The sequence below is a fragment of the Sciurus carolinensis genome, chromosome 4 (genome assembly GCF_902686445.1).
Source record: "Sciurus carolinensis chromosome 4, mSciCar1.2, whole genome shotgun sequence".
Lineage (NCBI taxonomy): Eukaryota > Metazoa > Chordata > Mammalia > Rodentia > Sciuridae > Sciurus > Sciurus carolinensis.
Window position 1 is genome coordinate 88,996,234 of NC_062216.1, and position 20,621 is coordinate 89,016,854.

Here is a 20,621-nt window from a genome sequence, read left to right on the forward strand (position 1 = left end):
TGAGTTCAGGAGGTAACTGTTTCCTATCATAAAATTCCCCATCAATCTTTTGCCTAATGGCAATTAAAGATTATTGCCTGAACAGTTGTTTCATTGGAAACAAAATATTTCCATTGTAAAATATTGAATTTTCTGGTTCTTTTATTTCTTCCACATTTGTCGGTTGATATTCTTTGTTAGAGAATTATTATAAATTAGGGCTATATGGATATTATGAAGTATAGTTCATAGAAAATGCATGAAAGGTCTTTATTTTAAAAATTTGGGGTAGTACTGGAGATTGAACCCAGGACTAGGGCAAGCACTCTTCCACTGAACTACATCCTAACCCTTTTCAATGTTAAAAAATTTTTTTTGAAACAGGTCTCAGTAAGTTTTTGAGACTGGCCTCAGATTTGGGTTCCTCCTGTAACAGCCTGCTGAGTAGGCTGGGATTACAGGCATGCCACCAGGCCTGGCAAGGATAAATTCTTAATTCATTTTATCACCAGTTTTCAGAGTAAGTGATACCTTTATTAATATTAAACAATTGACAGATTTAAAGGAATTCTTAAGTTGTTGGAGTCTGTAAAAAGTTAAGTTTAAATTGTTTTTAACAAATATATGTGTTGTTTTTAAAAATATTTGATAGGATAAAACAGGAAATTTAGGATCCATTATTAATTTACCTAATATTTAAGTGCTGTTAATGTTTAAACTAAGGCTAGGCATAGTGAAGTGTACCTGTAGTCCCACCTACTCAAAGGCTGAGGTTGGAGGATTATTTGAACCCAGTAGTTTCAGACCAGTCATAATGAGACCCCCATCTCAAAAAGATATTCAAACTAAGGATTAGAAGTGATTTAGGAGCAAAATTCACTAACTAGTAGTATGAATTTTAGGGATCAAAGTTAAAAATATAATTAGTTTTACAAATCCAAATAAATATAGGATAGGGCTATTTTGAGAGAATAATGTTGATTTTGAGAATAACTAAATTGTAGACTTTTTACTTTTTTAAGTGTGAAAAGAGAATTTGCCCAGAAGCAATGATATTATTTTTTAACTATGTTGATTTAAGCTATCTTTAGAGAAATATATTGGAAATAGTTGTTTTCAAATATTGTTGTAATATAGATTTTGTCAAATTATCACTGCTTTATGATTTCATCATGAATTATTTTACAATCTTGTGTTGAAAATCTCAGTATATAGTTAAGTACATTTAAGAGCTTTCTTTGTGCCGAGCAGTGTTCTAAGTGCTTTCATGTATATTAACTCATTAATCTTTTTAAAAAAAAAATTTTAATGTTGTGTAGATGGACACAATACCTTTTACTTATTTATTTTTATGTGGTACTGAGGATCAAACCCAATGCCTCATATGTGCTAGGCAAGTGCTTTACCACTGATCTACATCCCCAGCCCAGTCATTAATCTTTAAAATAGTGCTACTAAATAGAGTCTAACATACAGATTTAACTATGAGGAGACTGCAGTACATAGAGCTTAAGTGTTTGTCTAAGGTTACTCAGTTTGTAGCAAAGCTGGGATTCGCACTCAGATACTCTGAATCTGCAGCTCATCCCCTGACAAACTTGTAATTTTTATAAGCTAGATGAAGATATTAATGTTGATAACTGAATTCTAGTATTTAATTATTAAGTACCTACTATTAGCTGTGAAGATGGAGAAAACATGATAATTTCTGAAATTTGAGAACCTGGACCGTCATTCATGATAAGCATTTCAAGATGTTAAATAGTTCACAGTCTTCATAATAATAATGGAAATATTTTTCTATATGATGCATGAAGAAATTACAGAATAGCATGTGTGAATTGATATGGCATTGTAATAAGTGCAACATGCTTTTCAATACAGATTGATTGATTGATTGAAGTGGGGTCTTGCTATGTTACCCAGGCTATCCTTGAACCCTTGGGCTCAAGTAATCTTCCTGCTTCAGCCTCCTGAATAGCTGGGACTCTAGGTGTGTACCATTGTATTGGATTTTTTTTTTTTTTTTTTTTTTTGAGACAGGGTCTCAAAAATTCTACATTGCCAGTCCCAAAGATTCTTTTATATTAAGAAGTAGAAGAAGTAGGTGTTTTCTTTTTTATTTTTTTTCTGGGTGCTGGATATAGAACCCAGCATCTTATGCTTGCTGAGTACCTGCTGTACCACTGAGCTATGCCTCCAACCCCTAATGTTTTGTTTTTACTTACTCATTATATTCAGGTTATCTTCTGTTCCATTTTATAAAACATGTAATTTTTTTCCCCCCATGTTTTTCTTTTTCTGACAGCTCTTCACAGATGGAATCACAAATAAACTTATTGGCTGTTATGTGGGTAATACCATGGAAGATGTAGTCTGGTGAGAATTTATGGCAATAAGAATGAGTTGTTGGTTGATCGAGATGAAGAAGTGAAGAGTTTTCGAGTGTTGCAGGCTCATGGCTGTGCACCACAACTCTACTGTACCTTCAATAATGGACTATGCTATGAATTTATACAGGGAGAAGCATTGGATCCAAAGCATGTCTGCAACCCAGCCATTTTCAGGTACGTATCTTTTCTAAATTTTTCTTTTGAAAAGGAATGTTAAATGCACATAGGAAAATATTTTTTAAAACTGACTTTCTTCGAGTTACTAATTTGGTTTACTTAGAAACTTTCTTTAGAGCTATTTTTGTTTATGTCTTTTCTTAAAAATAAATTCCTTTATATTTACCATTCTCATTTTTTACTCTGTAGACAAGAGGTCTTTGATTAATTGATATAGGGTCAAGGCTTGTCCCTTAATTTTTTAAAGTAGTGTTTGAATTGAAGTGTTGGACATTTATTTTGTTAATTATTAATTGCTCATATTTTCATAGTTATTAATAAACTCCTATTAATTGTTGACCCTTTTCTGCTATTAGGTTGCTCAATATCCAATTCAGTCTTAGATTTGTTATAAAGAAAATGTCATCTATTTGATGATTTTCTAAAATCATTTGATGCTCTTAAACTCTAGAAAATGAGTTTGATTTGAAAAACAGCAGGATCATAATTCTCATTTTGTTCTGAACAAAACTCTGTTCAGAGTTCTGTTGTTTATAACTCTGAAAAGTTATTGAGCAATCCAAGAGCTTTTTTTTTTAAAAGTATTCTATTTCTTGTCTTTATTTGGGGTGGGAGGCAGGGGAGAGGAGGAAGACAGGATGAGAGAGACTCAAGTGACCTACCTTTCCTCAAGCAGGAAGTACTATCATTCTGTGGCAGGTCACCTGAAGGGACTTCTTGCATTTTAACAGCATCCAGGACTATACTGCTGAATTTGAAGTGTGAAAATGTTTGTTCCTTTTGACACCTAATGCACACTGTAATTAGGTGAGTAGGTCTGGGTGTTTGTACGGTGACAGGCAGAGTTGGCTGCATGTTCTCTGACTGGGCCAGACTCATCAATAGAGGCAGTGGGTCGGGGCAGAGGACTCATCACAGGAGCAGTGACCAAGGACTTGCAGGGGGATGGGGAGGAGAACAGATGAAGGGCAAAGGCGGGCCAGTGCTGCACATTCCGAGTGGGCAGCCCTTTGAGAAGGATTGGGAGAGTAAAGATGAAGAAGACAAGCCAAGGTCTGAGGGTGGAGGCAAGAACGGGAGGTGCTGAGGGCTAGAGATGGAGCAGTGGAGGTCCTTTAGTGACTGCTCTACCTGGAGCCACAGGGATGATGTGCAGCACTATATGACAGGAGGAGCTGAACCCCCATTACAATAGCAGAGGCCACTTAGTTCCTAAATGTGCTTTCCTAGACTCTGCTCTAGGCAGCTCAGTACCTAGAATTCCCACAGTTGTCGGGCCCACAGGGACACCAAGGGCAAACTGTACAGGCATGTGGCAGCCCTTCCATGTGGGACACTCTGGGTCAGGCAGTGGTTCCTGCAGGTGGATTGCTGGTTAGGGACCCTGCATAGCATCTGAGAACCTGAAGTTATCCCCTTTACCTTCCTTGGAATGATGGAATCTGGATGATTTGAAAATAGGCAGCCCAGCATGCAGTGGCCCACATCTTTGATGAGGGGCAGCTCTCCAGATAGGAGATGCTGTTCTTTGGGTAGGCTGCCTGACTGCTTTAGAACCAGAGCTCTTGTTTTAATGTCTCATTTATAATTATCAGTGTTTACCATATTCAAAGTTAAAACAAAATTTTAGAACACAAGAATATCTAATGGACACCCTGTTAGCATCAATATGATGACATCATCCTATGTTAGATAGCTTCTCAAACTATACTGTACACTTTGAGAGAATGAGAGTGAAAATGGTAAATAGGTGTCTTATGAAGAAAGTAGCTTTAATATTATAAACATCCTGAAAGATGTTGGGTCTGTAGGGCATGTTTTAAGAAGTGCTGACTTAACACACTGGTAAAAATTGAATGGATCAGTATCATTTGTTTATTGGGAAAATCCCTATCAGCTAATAAAATAATTTGTCATAGAAATCTATTCAAACCCTAGGTATTAGCCAGCAGGTATATTCTCTTCAAGATGTGTTGAAGGATCCTGATTAATAAATTTGTGTTTGCTCTTTTTTTTTTTTTTTCCTTTTATTTTGAGATGGGATCTCACTAAGCTGTCCAGGCTGGCTTTATACTCGAGATTCTCTTCCCTTAGCTTCCTGAGTTGCTGCGATTACAGGTGTATGCCACCACCCCAGGCTGTGTTTACTTGTTTTGTTTGTTTATTTGTTTTTGTTTTTGAGATGGAGTCTAGCTATGCTGCATAGGCTGGTCTCAATTCCTGCACTCAAGGACTCTTCTTACCTTAGCCTCTGGAATGGTAGGACTATAGATCCACATCCCCATGCCTGACTGACTGCTCTTTTATGTCAATTTTTTGGGTCTTGAGGGCTTGCATAAGTTTATTATTTATAAGTCCTTAGTCTTGTTCACCTATGGTTGAGAAATACCTGTGTAACAGTATTAAAAGTATAAGAATACATTGTGCCAAAGGAAAAACTGGGATTAGATTCAGAAACACTAATACATATTGTATGAGGTTGCTAGATAAGAGCCACATGAGCTTCCTTGCATCTAAAGTAGAGAGACAAATATTTTCCAGGGTAATTGTCCATACCCCTTCTCCTTATTCCCATTTCCACTGAAAAATAAGCCCTGATTGCCCACAGCCCAGAAGCTGCATGCCCACAAGTTTCAGTTACCATTTGGATTTTTACTATCAGAGATGGCAGCAAAGGCATCAACATCAAAAACTACTGAGTCTTGGTATTCTCTTTTAGTGTATGCAAGATACTGGCAACATTATTATCTAGCAGTGTCTTGGATGTAAAACCACCAGAACTCCTACAGGAAAGCCATAGGATACTATTTCAGTTCCTCTTGGTACTCCTTCCCTCCTTTGATTCTTCCCCCACTCTTATAAGGAGGATATATAATAGTCCTTTTGACTATTACATGACCTTCCAGGACCCAATGAGGTTATTCATATTATAGCAGCATCCACATGACAGCAATAGGATCCAGACATGTACTAGAGAAGATTTAGAGGAGGAGATGGAAACTGAGTCAAAACGGAGATAGCACTCAACTTGAGCAATATGGAACTCATCAAAGAGGTCTGCCAGTACCATGCAGAGAACAAGAGGTTAGAGAAAAAGTGATAGCTACTATACATGTGATGCCAGGATAACTGCATGAACCTTGACCAGTGCTGTATGACACCCACCAGTCCGTGGACCCCCAGCAAGCACTAGGCCAAGATGAAATGGTTGTATAGGGACAGCATTGCTGAAGTCTAAGATGCGGAGGCTGTGGTGCAGCAGTATTTGACAAACCCTGTGACAGAAAGCACACCATTTACTGTCCAGTCATTCCCTTGAAGTTCTGACCCCGGGCACTAGGATCTCTGGGAATACTATCTGAATTAGGACTACTTTCCTTTTGGGTAGTCTCTATATCTTGTGTTTTTTTCTAGGGAAAAGGAGCTTTATATTGAGAAATAAACATGTTCACCAGAGCCTCATTGGGCCTGTCAATGGAGTGGAGTGAAAGTTCAGCTGGAAGTTGGCAGACAACTGTTCCATACCAGAAATTTTGTCTTGAACATAAAATTTATAATTTTATATACACTTTTTTTTTTCGGTACCAGAGATTGAACCCAGTATTACTTTACCACTGACCACATCTCCAGTCCTTTGTATTTTTTATTTTGAGACAGGGTCTTGCTAAGTTAACTGTGGCCTCACTAAATTGCTAAGGCTGGCTTTGAACTTGTGATCCTCCTGCCTCAGCCTTCTGAGCTACTAGGATTACACGCTACATTGATTTTTTTTGATGTTGTCAATTTTTTTGCTTTACAGACACTGAAAAAAAAGTGTTCAAAAGATTTAAGACAAATGTTGGTTAAGACTAATACCAACTAAGGCTAATACTAACTAATAACCAGACTAATACTAACTAAGACAAATGTTGGTTAAGACTAATACCAACTAAGGCTAATGCTAACTAATAACCACACTAATACTAACTAAGGCAGTTAGCCTTAATGCCTTTGTAAGCCTCACATTTTTATATATTATACATTGATACTCCTGAATTGTCTTTAATATATCAAATTTATAAACTTTCAGTTTAAACTAGTAATGGTAGATACCATCTGCCAGTGAGATCAGATTTAGATTTTACTCCTTTTACTCAGTCTCATGGTGGAAACTGGATATGTGGAATGTATTTTTTTCTCTTTCATTGATGATAGTGGAAAGTTGTGGAATGAGATGCAATGTTGAAATTCAACATTAGACTGCATACTTCTTTCATTAAGAGTACATTATAGAGTGATTGCCTCAACTTTATGACCTGAATGAATTTGGGCTTAGACAGTATTAAGCTTTTTGAGCCTTTTCCTCGTCTAAAAAAATTGTAAGGATTAAATTTGTTAATACAGGAATATAGGTTTGGTGTCCCTTATCCAGAAACTTGGAACCAGAAGTATTCTCCAGATTTTGAAACATTTGCAGATATATATGATACCTTGGGGATGGAACTTAAGTCTAAATATGAAATAATATGAAATTCATTATATTCATATACAGCTTATACACATAGCCTGTAGGTAATTTTATGCAGTATTTTTACAATGTCCTTGATTTGACTGACTGATCCTATCACATAAGATTATGGTGTAGCTTTCTATTTGTGGCATCATGTTGGTCTTCAGAGTTTCAAATTTGGAGTGATGTTTTGGATTTTGGGAATTCTGATTAGGGATAGTCCACCTGTCTCTGTAAAAAGTTAAATAGTGTTTGGTGTATGTTAAATATTAGTGTTAATATATTTGGTAATATTTCCCCCCATGTCTTCTCACATTTTCCAAACTTCTGCAGATTTTCTAATAGTTTAGATAGTAACTTAGAAAATTATTAATATTTACTTAGGCAAATTATCATGGCTAGGCCTTGTTCTTAGCTTTATTATGCTTTTGGAAACCTACTAGTTATTTATTTTCAGTACTGAGGATTTCATTCAGGAGACATTCTATCTTTGAGCTACATCCCTAGCCCTTTCTGCTTTTCAAAATTTTGAAACATGGTCTTGCTAAGTTTCCCAGACTGACCTTGAACTTTCAATCTTTCTTCCTCAGCCTCCTAAGTAGCTCGGATACACGTATATACTACCATACTATGTTGAAAACGTTTATTTTTAAATTTAAAATTGAAACATAGCCAGGTACAGTGGCACGTGCTGTAATTCTAGCTACTCAGGGAGACTGAGGCAGAAGCATTGCTTGAGTCTGGGAGTTTGTCTGGACAACATAGCAGACCTGTTTCTCCCTCACCCCTGCCCTCAGTGCTAGGGATTAATCCTGGGCCTCACACATGCCAGGTAAGTGCTCTGCCACTGAATCACAGCCCAACCCTCAAGACCCTATTTCTGAAAAACAACTAAATCATTCGTTCATAGCCCCACCCCACCCCCTTTTTTTTTTTTTTTTGCTTTTGGTACTATTTACTTTGACATATAAAGTTCTTTGAAGTGATGACAGCAGCATATGCATGTGGCAAAGCAAATATTATTGCTACTAACTCCCTCTCCCTTGTTTAAGACAAATGATACTAACTAGTATTGGAACCGTTTCCTCTTAGCCAGGATTAGACTTCAGATCATTCCCAACTGTATTAGCCCAGGTTTCCATTGCTGTGCCAGAATATCTGAAAAAATCAGAAGTATCAAAGATTTGTTTTGGCTTATAGTTTCAGAGATTTCAGTACGTGGTCAGTTGACCTCTTTGTCTTTTGGCTTGTGGGTAGAACACCATGGCAGGGAGCATGTGATGGAGCAAAGAGAAGCAAACTGAATGTGCAGGCTTTTATTTTTCTGTCATCTCCTGATGACTCAGAAGCAGAGAGAGAAAGGAAGGGGACCAGGACCCAAAAATCCCCTTTAGGCATCTCCCCCAGTGACCTGGTTTCCTTCTTCTAGGCCCCACCTCCTAAAGTTTTTACCACCTCCAACAGCTCCATCAGCTGGGGCCGAGCCTCAGCATGTGACTTTGTGAGGGGGGTATCCAAACCATAATACAAACTAAGCAATTTTACTACTATTTGCTGTCCCTGAGAAATTTATTTTGCCTTTTAATAGGAGAAAGACAGCACAAAATTACTGTGTGCCTAAGTCATGGGAATATTAGATTTCTATTTTGTCTTTTCTTTTTTATTTATTTAACTTATTTGAAGAGCTTGTTCCATATTAACAATTAAGGTTTTTTTTTTTTTTTTTACTAATACTGTATATATGGTAATGACTATATTATAATTCTGTTAATCGTCAGAATTTATTCCTTAAAGATTAGAGAAATGACTTGCAATATGATGATGAGTAATACTGCTGTAACACACACGAGCTGTACTTGTTAATAATCACTTTACATATTTAATAAACTTAATGCAAAACAACCGTAGGAGCTAGGTCATATAATCACATTTAAGTAGATGAGTAAATTAAGGTGGAAATATTTAAGTAGTTTGTCTATGATCATATGGCTAGTAAAAGTACATTCTTAAAGAATACCAATGATGAGTAACTGAATCTTGAATTATTGAGAAAAGAAAAGCAAACAAATAATTGGGCTTCATTATACCGCTTATTAAAAAATAAGAAAACTTGTAGATTTAAGGTGAATAGACTGAGAAATGCTTGCAGACTTTTCCATTGATTTCTTACCATTTTATATAATAGTAATTATTAAGCCTATTGTAGTTTGTTTTTTCTTAACCAGAAATCTTTGCATAATCTTTTTAACCTCAAGTAGAAAAAATAGAATAACTATATAGCTGTCTCTTGGTATCCTTGGATGACTGGTGCCAGGAACCCCCTCCCCACCCCAATACCAAAATCTGAATGCTCAAGTTTAAGTCCTTTATATAAATTATGTAGTATTTGGCTGTAACCTATGCATATTTTCCATATACTTTAAATAATCTCTAAATTACTTACAATACTTAATACAATGTAGTACTTTATAAATAATTGTTATGGTTTATTGACAAAAATCCTGGAATAATGATTTTTAATAATGTCTGCTTGTTTAGTGCAGATGTAATCATCATATGCCTGGCTATATAGTATGTGAACAAGATATTAGACAAATATTGCTCTGAGTGCTGGAGATGAGATTGAGGGGACCTGTGGAATTTTGGAATGCAATAGCAAGATAATTCTATGTCTTTCATTGTGTGGATTCATTATAGTGCTTGATGCATAGTAAATTAAAATTTTTGTTTTGGGAACTTTTTGGAATAATTCTGAATATGTTTGATTTGTGATGGGTTAAATCCATGGATGTAGACTTGTGAATACAGAGGATTGACTAGTTTTTTTAGTCAGAACACTACAGGTGCCAGGTGTGTGGTGTGTATCTGTAGTCCTACATGCTTTGGGAGACTGAGGAAGAGGGAATTACACATAGGAGGTCTTCCTGGGCAACATTGTGAGACCCAGTCTCAAATAAACAAAACAAAAATGAGTATGTATTATGATAAACTTTAAATTTTTTTTTTTTTTTTTTTTTTTTTTTTTTTTTTGCTGGGGATGGGAATAAGAACCTCGTGCATGCTATGGCATATGATGAACTTCTAAAATAACAAATATTAAGTGGGGACTGGGGTTGTGGCTCAGTGATAGAGCACTTGCCTAGCATGCATGAGACACTGGGTTTGATCCTCAACACCACATAAAAATTCATAAGTAAAATAAAGGTGTCGATCTACAACTAAAAATAGTATTAAAAAATATATTAGTGAACAGACCATGGTTACGGGTCCCCAAGAAGAATTTAGAGATGCGGATTTGGGATGTGATTATTTAGCTTTTTTTTTCCTTAAAAAATGAGTTTTGTATGTTTATGATAAAAGAAAAAATTGATTTATTAATAGGTTTTTACCAATTTGGAGTTAGTTATATCCCATTTTGATCTTCTTGTTATGAGCTTTAGTTTTTGAATATAGTGTGGACTTTTAGGAAACTTGATTGTTAGGTCAGTCTAATGTGCAGCAACGAACTGGACAAATCATCATAGCTTCAGTAAATATTGATTGATTGTGCTTTAGATGAATGTCCACAGTACTCTTTGGCTCATCAAGCATAGTTATGTACTTATGTTATGATTATGAACAAGATTGTCCTGCTTGGGTAATATAAAAGACATTGGAATATGTTTGACCTAGTCTGGGGCAGGAAAAAGAAATTACCCCCCGCTGGTTGAGTAATTTACCATATGTGACAGACAGTAATGGGAATGAATAATCTATGTAGTATACAAAGAGCATAGTGTTCCATCCAGTGGAACTGGCGCGGAGAAAAGAGACACCACCAATCTTTAGTTGACCAGATTTATTGTGTCCTCCCTGTTTTCCTGCCTCCTTTGTTCTGCCACTATCTCCCTTCTTCCACCCTCTCCCTCTCTCCTCCCCCAGGCTCCTAGCTTATCAGCCAATTATAGCAAAGCTTTCTCTCACACAGGAGAGCATGCAGAGGAATGTCAGCATAGCACTATATGAATCACGAGCTGTCCACGCGTGGCAGGATATTGGATAGCCAATCCTAGAGCCTGGTGTTAACATGTCATAAGTCTCTAAGGAACTAGTAGGCAAGCAACCTTTTTGGGTACTTCCTTATATTGGTAGCTAGTGCCCTTTGGCTCACTGCCAGGCGCCATCTTGTCCAAGATGGCCCTCAACACATAGGAAAAGGATTTCAAAAAAGGTGTAATTTACTGTGGTATATGTGGGAAATTAGGAAATGGTTTACTGAGATCATTTGAACTGGATTTTAAAGAACAGGGCAGAGCATGGAGGAGGCGTGAGAATGTTATTGGTAAAGATAACTAGTTAGACCAAGTTAGCCATTAGTTGTACTAAGGCAATACTTAACTAGTAATTTCACTGATGGAGATTTATCATGATCTGTTTCTTTTGAACTTTCCTGTAGCAATCAAGTATTGCTGAGATTTTCAGAAATTTTTTTTTAAATTGAAAGGCATTTAGGAATTTTCTCAAATTACTTTTCAGTATTTCTCAAAATTTTGCCTCTTGTTGGGAATCTTTACTGAAGTTTAATTAAAAGCACCCAGTGACAGATGTAAGGGAAGAAATGTAGTTTGAAATTAATTGTTACAGATTTATTAGAAAGCATCTAAAGGATCTGTTGTAATTTTATGCATTTGGTGTTCTGTAAGCCTCTGTATTTGATTTTCTATTTCATTTTTCAGGCTAGGGAAATTTTCTGATATTTTTTCATCGAATAGATTGTTCATTCCTTTGGTTTGTATCTCTGAGCCTCAATCCTGATAATTCTTAAATTTCATGTTGTCCTGTAGTTCTTGGAGGTTTCATTCAGATTTCTTCTGTGTTTGGTTAACTTTATTTCAAGATATATATTTTGTCTTCATTGTCTGAGGTTCTGACTTCCAAGTGATCTAGTCTGTTGGTGATGCCTTTCCATTGAGTTTTAATTTGGTTTATGTTTCCTTCATTTCAAGGATTTTGTTGTTGTTGTTTTTTTGAGAATCTCTCTTTGTTGAATGATCTTTTGCTTCCTGCAGTTGCTCTTTCAGCTGCTTATTGCAGTGATTGTTCATTGCCTGCATTTGCTCTCTTATCTCTTCTGCTTCATGAATCATTTTAATATATGTATTCTGAACTCCTTTTCTGACATTTCTTCTACCATGTTGTCACCTGGATTCTATTAATGTAGAATCTAGGTTTGTTTGGATCATTTTCTTCCCTTGTTTTTTCATGTTGTTATGTATCTTCTCCTCTACCTGTGCAGGTCTTGGGTATTGCAGTTCCCCCCATCAGGCTTATAGTGACCCTATAGGTTTCCAGAACCTCTCTTTCAGGAGGAGAAAATTTTAGCATTGCCCAGTACAGACATATGCAGCCCTAAACCAAGTAGCCCCTATGAAGACGTTTGACATATTGTCATAATAAACAGAGAGAATGAGTTCAGTTATTTCTACAGTATAACAATAGATTTGCAATAAGGTCTGCAGTTTCTAATGGAGGACAAAGAGGATGGAGAGGGGTATAGGAGTAACTGTAATGGGATACGAAAAGAGTATATAGAAGTTTCTAGATTGTAGAAACAGTGAAAGATTAATCAAAAGAAGTTGGTTGTTAGCAGAGAAAAGGGAGAAAAGAGACTCTGAGGAAACAGGTACACAAAAGGAAAATAGAGCAAGAAAAGTAAAGAATAAAACTTAAAATTTTTCAAAGAGAAAAAAAAAAGGAAAAAAAAAAAACCTACACTATAACAGTCATATAATATTCAAATCTCCCAGTTTTCAGTAGCCTGAAGCATGAGAGGTACCTGATAATGAGCTTCCAGCCTCCCAGCTGGTGTCTCAGGATGGGATTTGCCCCACCTAAAGATGGGAGCTACTGCTTCCCGGATAATCCAAGATGGCCACTCTAGCTTCCAAATCTGTTGGCAAATAGGGAGCTGCAGCTCAGGGTGTGGGTGTGGTTGGCCAGGGGTCCTGGAGACAGAGCATGGTCAGTCCAACTGAGGGTCCTGTAGGTCCTGGCAGTTGTCTCAAAATGGTGGCAGCCACGTGTAACCAAACCTGCAGGCACTGTGACAGTGGACTTCTAGGCAACAGCAGGCAGCTGCCAATCCACTGGCGGTCTGTGATCTGTGTAGGCTATTGGCGGACAATCGGCAGGTGGACCTCCAGGAGTGAGTGATGGGTAGGTGAAAGGCAGGCGATGGGCAAGCACGAGGCAGGCAAACGGGCAATTGATGGATGGTAGGCGCCAGTCAGTGAGCAATCTGCACTCAAAAATAGTCGATATGCTGGCAGACTGCAGGTGATCTCAGTGGACAAATGGGGTAAAGAGCAGGGAATTAATAAGCAGCAAAGACTGCTCATCCGAGAAACCAGATATCCTCTGCTTGAAACCCGAGTTACTGAGTGACAAGGAACGCACCCTCCCTCTACTCTGCTGTCTTGGATCCTCCCCCACGGCGCATCCATATACATCAAACAAATCCTCAATTCCAGAAATCAAATAGACCACAACACAATCATCCTGGGTGACTTTAACACACCACTGTAACCACTGGATAGATCTTCCAAACAAAAACTAAACAAATGAAGAAACCATAGAACTCAATAACACAGACTTAACAGACATATATAGAATAGTTCATCATCCATCGAACGTGAATACACCTTTCTTCTCAGCAGCAATGGACATGGACACTTCCTCGAAAATAGACCATATGTTATGCCACAATGCAAAAAAATAGAGGCTACTACTCTGTGTTCTATCAGATCATAATGGAATAAAATTAGAAGTCATTGACAAATAAAAACAAAATTACTCCAACACTTGGAAACTAAATAATATGCTATTGAATGAAGCATGGATAACAGAAAACATCAGGGAGGAGATACAAAATTCTTAGAGATAAATGCGAATGACGATACAGCATATCAAAATCTCTGGGACAACTATGAAAGCAATACTAAGAGGAAAATTCATTGCATGGAGTGCATTCAAGAAAAGAATATAACAACAAATAAATGACCTAATATTACATCTCAAAGCCCTAGAAAAAGAAGAACAGGACAACACCAAAAGTAGAAGACAGGGAATAATTAAAATCAGAGCTGAAATCAATGAAATCAAGACAAAAGAAACAATTCAAAAATTGACAAAACAAAAACTTGGTTCTTTGAAAAAGTAAACAAAATAGATAAACCCTTAGCCACACCAAAAAAGAGGAGAGAGAAAACTCAAATTACTAAAATTTGTGATGAAAAAGGAACTATCACGACAAGCCACCACTGAAATACACAACATAATGAAAAGCTACTTTGAAAATCTATACTCCAACAAAATAGAAAATATTGAAGATATCAACAGATTTCTAGAGACATATGATCCTCCCAAACTGAACCAGAGAAGACATACACAATTTAAACAGATCAGTATCAAGGCAAAGAAATGGAAGAAAGCCATCAAAAGCCTACCAACCAAGAGAAGCCCAGGACCAGACGGATTCTCAGCCGAGTTCTACAAGATCTTTAAGGAAGAACTCATTTCAATACTCCTTAAAGTATTCCAGGAAATAGAAAAGGAGGGAACCCTTCCAAACTCATTCTGTTGAAGCTAGTATCACTATGATACCAAAACCAGACAGAGACACATCAAGGAAGAAAAGTTAGACCAGTATCTCTGATGAATAATGGACGCAAAAATCCTTAACAAAACACTGGCAAATCACATACAAAAACATATTAAGAAGATGGTGCACCATGATCAAGTGAGGTTCATCCCAGGAATGTGAAGTTGGTTCACATCTGTAAATCATAAATGTATTCATCACATCAATAGACAACGTTAAGAAACATATGGTTATTCAGTTGATGCAAAGTGTTAGACAAAATACAACACCACTTCATGCTCAAAACACTAGAAAAAAATAGGGATAGTAGGAACATATCTGAACATTGTAAAGGCTATTTATGCTAAACCCACAGCCAACATCATTCTTAATGGAGAAAAAACTGAAAACATTCCCTTTAAAACTGGAACAAGACAGGGATGCCCTTTTCACCACTTCTATTCAACATCATCCTTGAAATACTAGCCAGAGCAATTAGACCAAGAAATTAAGGGATAGTGAATAGGAAAAGAAGAACTCAAGCTGTCACTATTTGCTGATGACATGATTCAATGTTTAGAGGATCCAAAAAACTCCACCAGAAAACTTCTAGACCTAATAAATGAATTCAAAATAGCAGGATATAAAATCAAGGACCCATAAATCTGGAAGCATTTTTATTCATAAGCGATGAAACATCTGAAAGGGAAATGAAAAAAACAACTCCATTCACAATAGCCTCAAAAAAATAAAAAACTTGAGAATCAATCTAATCAAGAGGTGAAAGATCTCTTCAGTGAAAACTACAGAACATTAAAGAATTGAAAACCTTAGAAGATGGAAAAGATCTCCCATGTTCTTGGATAGGCAGAATTAATATTATCAAAATGGTCATACTTCCAAAGGTGCTATACAGAGTTATGCAATTTCAATTAAAATCCCAATGAAATTTCTCATAGAAATAGAGAAAGCAATCAAGAAATTCATTTGGAAGAACAGAGGACCCAGAATAGCCAAAGCAATCCTGGGCAGAAGAGTGATACAGGAGGGAGTGTATACAGGAGGTATCACAATACCAGACCTTAATCTCTACTATAGAGCAATAGTAACAAAAACGGCCTGGTATTGGCACCAAAATAGGTAATTCAATGGTACAGAATAGAGGGCACAGAGACAAACCCACATAAATGCAATTTTCTCATACTAGACAAAGGTGCCAAAACATATATGGAGAAAAGAGAGCCTCGTTCAACAAATGGTGCTGGGAAAACTGAAAGCCATATGCAGCAAATCAAACTAACCCCTGTCTCTCACCCTGTACAAAACTCAATTCAAAATGGATCAAGGATCTAGGAATTAGACCTGAGATTCCTTCAACAAATAGAAGAAAAAGTAGGCCTGAATCTCTGTCACGTTGGTTAGGATCAGACTTTCTTAACAGACCCCATAGCGCAAGAAATAAAAGCAAGAATCAATAATGGGATAGATTCAACTAAAAAGCTTTTTCTCAGCAAGGAAACAATAATATGAAAAGAGAGCTACAGAGTGGGAGAAATCTTTTCACACACACTTCAGAGAGAGCACAAGCTCCAGTTTATAAAGAACTTAAAAAAACTTTACAGCAAAATACAAAGAACCCAATCAATAAATGGGCTAAGGAAATGGGCAGACATTTCACAGAAGAAGACATACAGTGATCAACAAATATATGAAAAGTGCTCATCATCCCTAGTAATTAGAGAAATGCAAATGAAACCATCCTAAGATTTCATCTCACTCAGTTAGAATGCTGTTATCAATAACACCAAGCAATAATAAGTGTTGTGTGGATGTGGGGGAAAAAGACACACTTTTACATTGCTGGTGGAGTTGCAATTGTGCAGCGCCATCTGGGAAGCAGTATGGAGATTCCTCAGAAACTTGAATGGACTCACCATTTGACCCAGCTATCCACTCCTTGGTTTATACCCAAGGATTTAAAATCAGCTTACTACAGTGATACAGCCACATGAGTGTTCATAGCAGCTCAATTCACAATACTTAGATGGTGGAACCCTTCAATGGATGAATGGATACAGAAACTGTGGTAATATATACACAATGGAATTATACTTCAGACTCAGCCAAAGAAGAATAAAATTATGACATTTGCTGGTAAATGATGAAGTTGGAAAATGTCTGCTAAGTGAATAGGCCATTTCCAAAAAAACCAAAGGCCGAATGGAATGTTTTCTCTGATAAGTGGATGATGATACATAAAACGGGAGGTCGTGGGGGGAGGGAAGAAGAAGAATTGAAGGAATTTGGATGGTGTAGAGGAAAATGGGGTGGGGGACTGAAAGACAGTAGAGTGAAACAGACAGTATTACCCTATGTATATGTATGATTACATGAATGATGTGAATCTACATTGTGTACAACCATAGAATGAAAAGTTGGTACCCCATTTGTGTACAATGAATCAAAATGCAGTCTAAAATTTAAAAAAAATTTATAAAAAAAATAAAAGTTAAAAAAAAGAAAGCATGCTAAAGATACTGTCACATTGTGGATTGCATGTAAATTTGCCATTATCCCCTAAACAAAAGCCTAACAACTGTTTATATGCTATTCACTTTGTATTAGGTATTATAAGTAATCTAGAGAGAATTTAAAGTATAAGGAAGGATAGTATATGATGTATGTGATTCTGTATGATTGTATGTACAAATAATGGCATCATTTTCTCTATGAGCAACTTATTGAACATGGAGAGATTTTGTAATCTGTGGAGGTTCAGGGGTTCCTGGAACCTTTCATTTAGGACAGGAATACTAAATAAATTATTTTTTTCTACTAGAACTTAATTTAAAAGATTATGAAAGTTCTTTATTGTTGAGTTTTAAGAATCATTTTATATTTTGGATAACAATCCTTTATTGAATGTGTTTTACTAATATTTTCTAATATAACTGAATTCAACTCAGTTGAAGAGTGCTCATCTAGCATGGGTTCCATCTCTAGCACTGCAAAAACAACATGCCCCCCTCCAAAAAAAAAGGTCAAATATTTTTCCCTATTTGTCTTTTTATTCTCTTGTCTTTTTATTCACAAAACAGAAAGATTTAATTTTAATGAGTCCAGTTTATCGATTCTTTCTTTGTGGATTGGTCTTTGATGTATATAAAATGTTATGAACAAATACGAAGTTTCTGGAGTTTTCTTCTGTGTTTTTCTCCTTAAGAGTTTTTTAGCTTTAATGTTTGGATGATGGGGATCAACTCTTGTCCCTGTGCTTGCTAGACAAGCACTGTACCAGTGAGCCACGTCCTTAACCTGAAAAGTGATTGACGTTTGTGCATGAACCTCTATCCTTGCTGTGATTCCTTATTTCAGAAGTTTTTTGGTCAAAATTTTCTTCATAGATAATCATGTTATTTGCAAAGTAAACAATTTTATTTCTTCACATTCAGTATTATATGCATTTTGTTTTATTACATTGGCTAGACTATCTAGTACAGTGTTAAGAAGGAGTGGTGAGAATGTGTTTGCATTATTCCTTATCTTAGTAGGAAAGTTTCATTTCTCATTACTAAGTAGTAGGGTGTAGATATTCTTTATCATTCTACCATTAGTTTTTTTAATAGGTATTCTTTATGAGTTGAGGAAGAGCTTTCATTTCTATTTACTGAAGAATTTTGATAAATGGGGTAATGGATTTTTGTGTAAAATTTTTTTTCTTGCATTTGTCAATAGGTTCATGTGATTTTATTTTATTTTTTTAAAAATGTTTTGTAGTTGTCAATGGACCTTTATTTTATTTATTGTACATGGTGCTGAGAATCGAACTCAGTGCTTCACACATGCTAGGCAAGCGCTCTACCACTGAGCCACAACCCCAGCCCCAGTTTTTTTTTTTTTTAATAGTATGGATTACATCAGTTCATTTCCAAATGTTGAACCATTCTTGCATATCTGGGTGATTCTTGGTCATGATATATAATTCTTTTTATACTTTGTTAGATTGATTCTTCTAATATTTTGGTTAGGTAAAATGTTATAACAAGTAGGAAAATTTAAAGACTGGGGGGTATAGCTCTGCGCCTGAGTGTTTGCCTATCATATGTGAAATCCTGTGTTCAATCCCTACTAATTGGGGTGGAGGGGAGGAACATTAAGATAAACATTTTAATTAAGACATATAAAAATATTTTCTTTATTGTTTTAAAAAGTACTTACCAGTTTTTTTTTTTTGTTGTTGTTGTTAATTTTTTTTTTTTAGTTGTACACAGACTCAATACCTTTATTTATTTGTTTATGTGGTGAGAAGAATTGAACCCAGTGCCTCACTGGTGCTAGGCAAGTGCTCTACCATTGAACCACAACCCCCCAGTCCCATGTTTTTCTTTCTTATTGTACATACTTTTATTTTCCTAATAATTGGGACTTGAACCCAGAGTTCCTCTACCACTCGGATATATCCCAGCCCTTTTTAAATTTTATTTTGGAACAGGGTCTCGCTAAGTTGCCAGCCTGGCCATTGAACTTGGATCCTCTGCCTTAACCTCTTCCATAGGTGGGATTATAGGTGTGTGCCTCTGTGCCTAGCTGTCTATAAAATTTACTAATAGAAAATAAAGTGCCCTAGTCAGATTTTTTGAAGAACTGTTTCCTTTTTATGAGCATTTTATTTTATTTTATTTAAAAAATGTAAATGTGGTAAATACACATAACATTGAATTTATCATCTTCACCATTTTTAAAGTATACAACTCAGTTGTATTACATTCACATTATTGTGCAGCTGATTTCTAGGAATCTTTTCATTTTGCAAATCTGAATTTCTATATTCATTAAATAACAACTCCCTATTCCCCCTTTCCTCTAGACCCTGACAACCATCATCTACTCCATATCTCTATGAATTTGACTACTATAGGTACCTCATGTAAGTGGAATCATACAGTATTTGTATTTTTGTGGCTGTCTTATTTCACTTAGCATGATGTCCTCAAGGTTTATGTGGTAGCATGTGTCAGAATTTCCTCTTTTTAAAAAATTTTTATTTATTTTCATGCTGGGGATCGAACCCAGGGTCTTATGCATGCTAAGCATAAACTCTACCACTGATTTATATCTCTAGCCCAACTTTTACTTCCCTTTTAGGGCTTGAAAATATTTCATTATATTTATGTTACATTTTGTTTATTTGTTCACACATGAATAGACACTTAGATTATTTCCACTTTTTTGACTAATATGAATAATGCTTCTGTGAACAGAGGTGTGCAACTGTATTTTTGAGGTCCTACTTTTAGTTTTTTTTTAAACTATAAACTTGGAATTAGAATCGCTAGATCATATGGTCATTCTATTTAAGTTTTTGAGGCGGTGTCTTACTGTTTCATGGTAGCTGCACCATTTTATGTTCTCATTAATTATGCACAAGGGTTCCATTTCTCACATTCTTGCCAATAGTTTTCTGTTTTCTCTCGTTTTTGTGGTTTTGTTGATCACAGTCATCCTGATGAGTGTGAGGTGGCATCATGTTGTTCTTTGGATTTGTATTTCCCTCATAGTTAGTGTTGTTGAATATATATCATATACGTTATTGGCCTTATGTTTATTTTTTGGAGAAATGCCTATTACCGTCCAGTTCCAATTGGATTGTTTCTTTTTGAGTTGTAGGAGTTCATAACATATTCTGAATTAATTATCTCTTGTGAAATACAGATTCTTCTAGACTTACAAGAAGTTAATTATTTCTGACAAATTCATTATTAAGCTGAAAAAACATTGCTAGTTGTAAATGCATTTAATCCACCTACCCTACTGAACATTATAGCTTAGCAACACAGCATATGGTGGAATATTGATTGTTTATCTTTAGTGATTGTGTGGCCAATGGAATCTGTTCTGTGCTGCTGCTGCCCAGCATTGCATGAGTGTGTCCTACTGCATATTGCTATCCTGGGGATAGATCAAA

The 20,621-nt window shown here is 36.1% G+C and overlaps 1 protein-coding gene across 1 annotated transcript in view; it reads left to right on the forward strand.

The window, feature by feature from the left end:
- Positions 1-20,621, forward strand: part of Etnk1 (ethanolamine kinase 1) — a 66,757-nt gene that overhangs the window by 14,378 nt on the left and 31,758 nt on the right. The window contains 2 exon segments of the mRNA XM_047549264.1: positions 2,288-2,351; positions 2,354-2,546. Of these exon segments, the coding sequence (XP_047405220.1) occupies positions 2,288-2,351; positions 2,354-2,546 (257 nt within the window).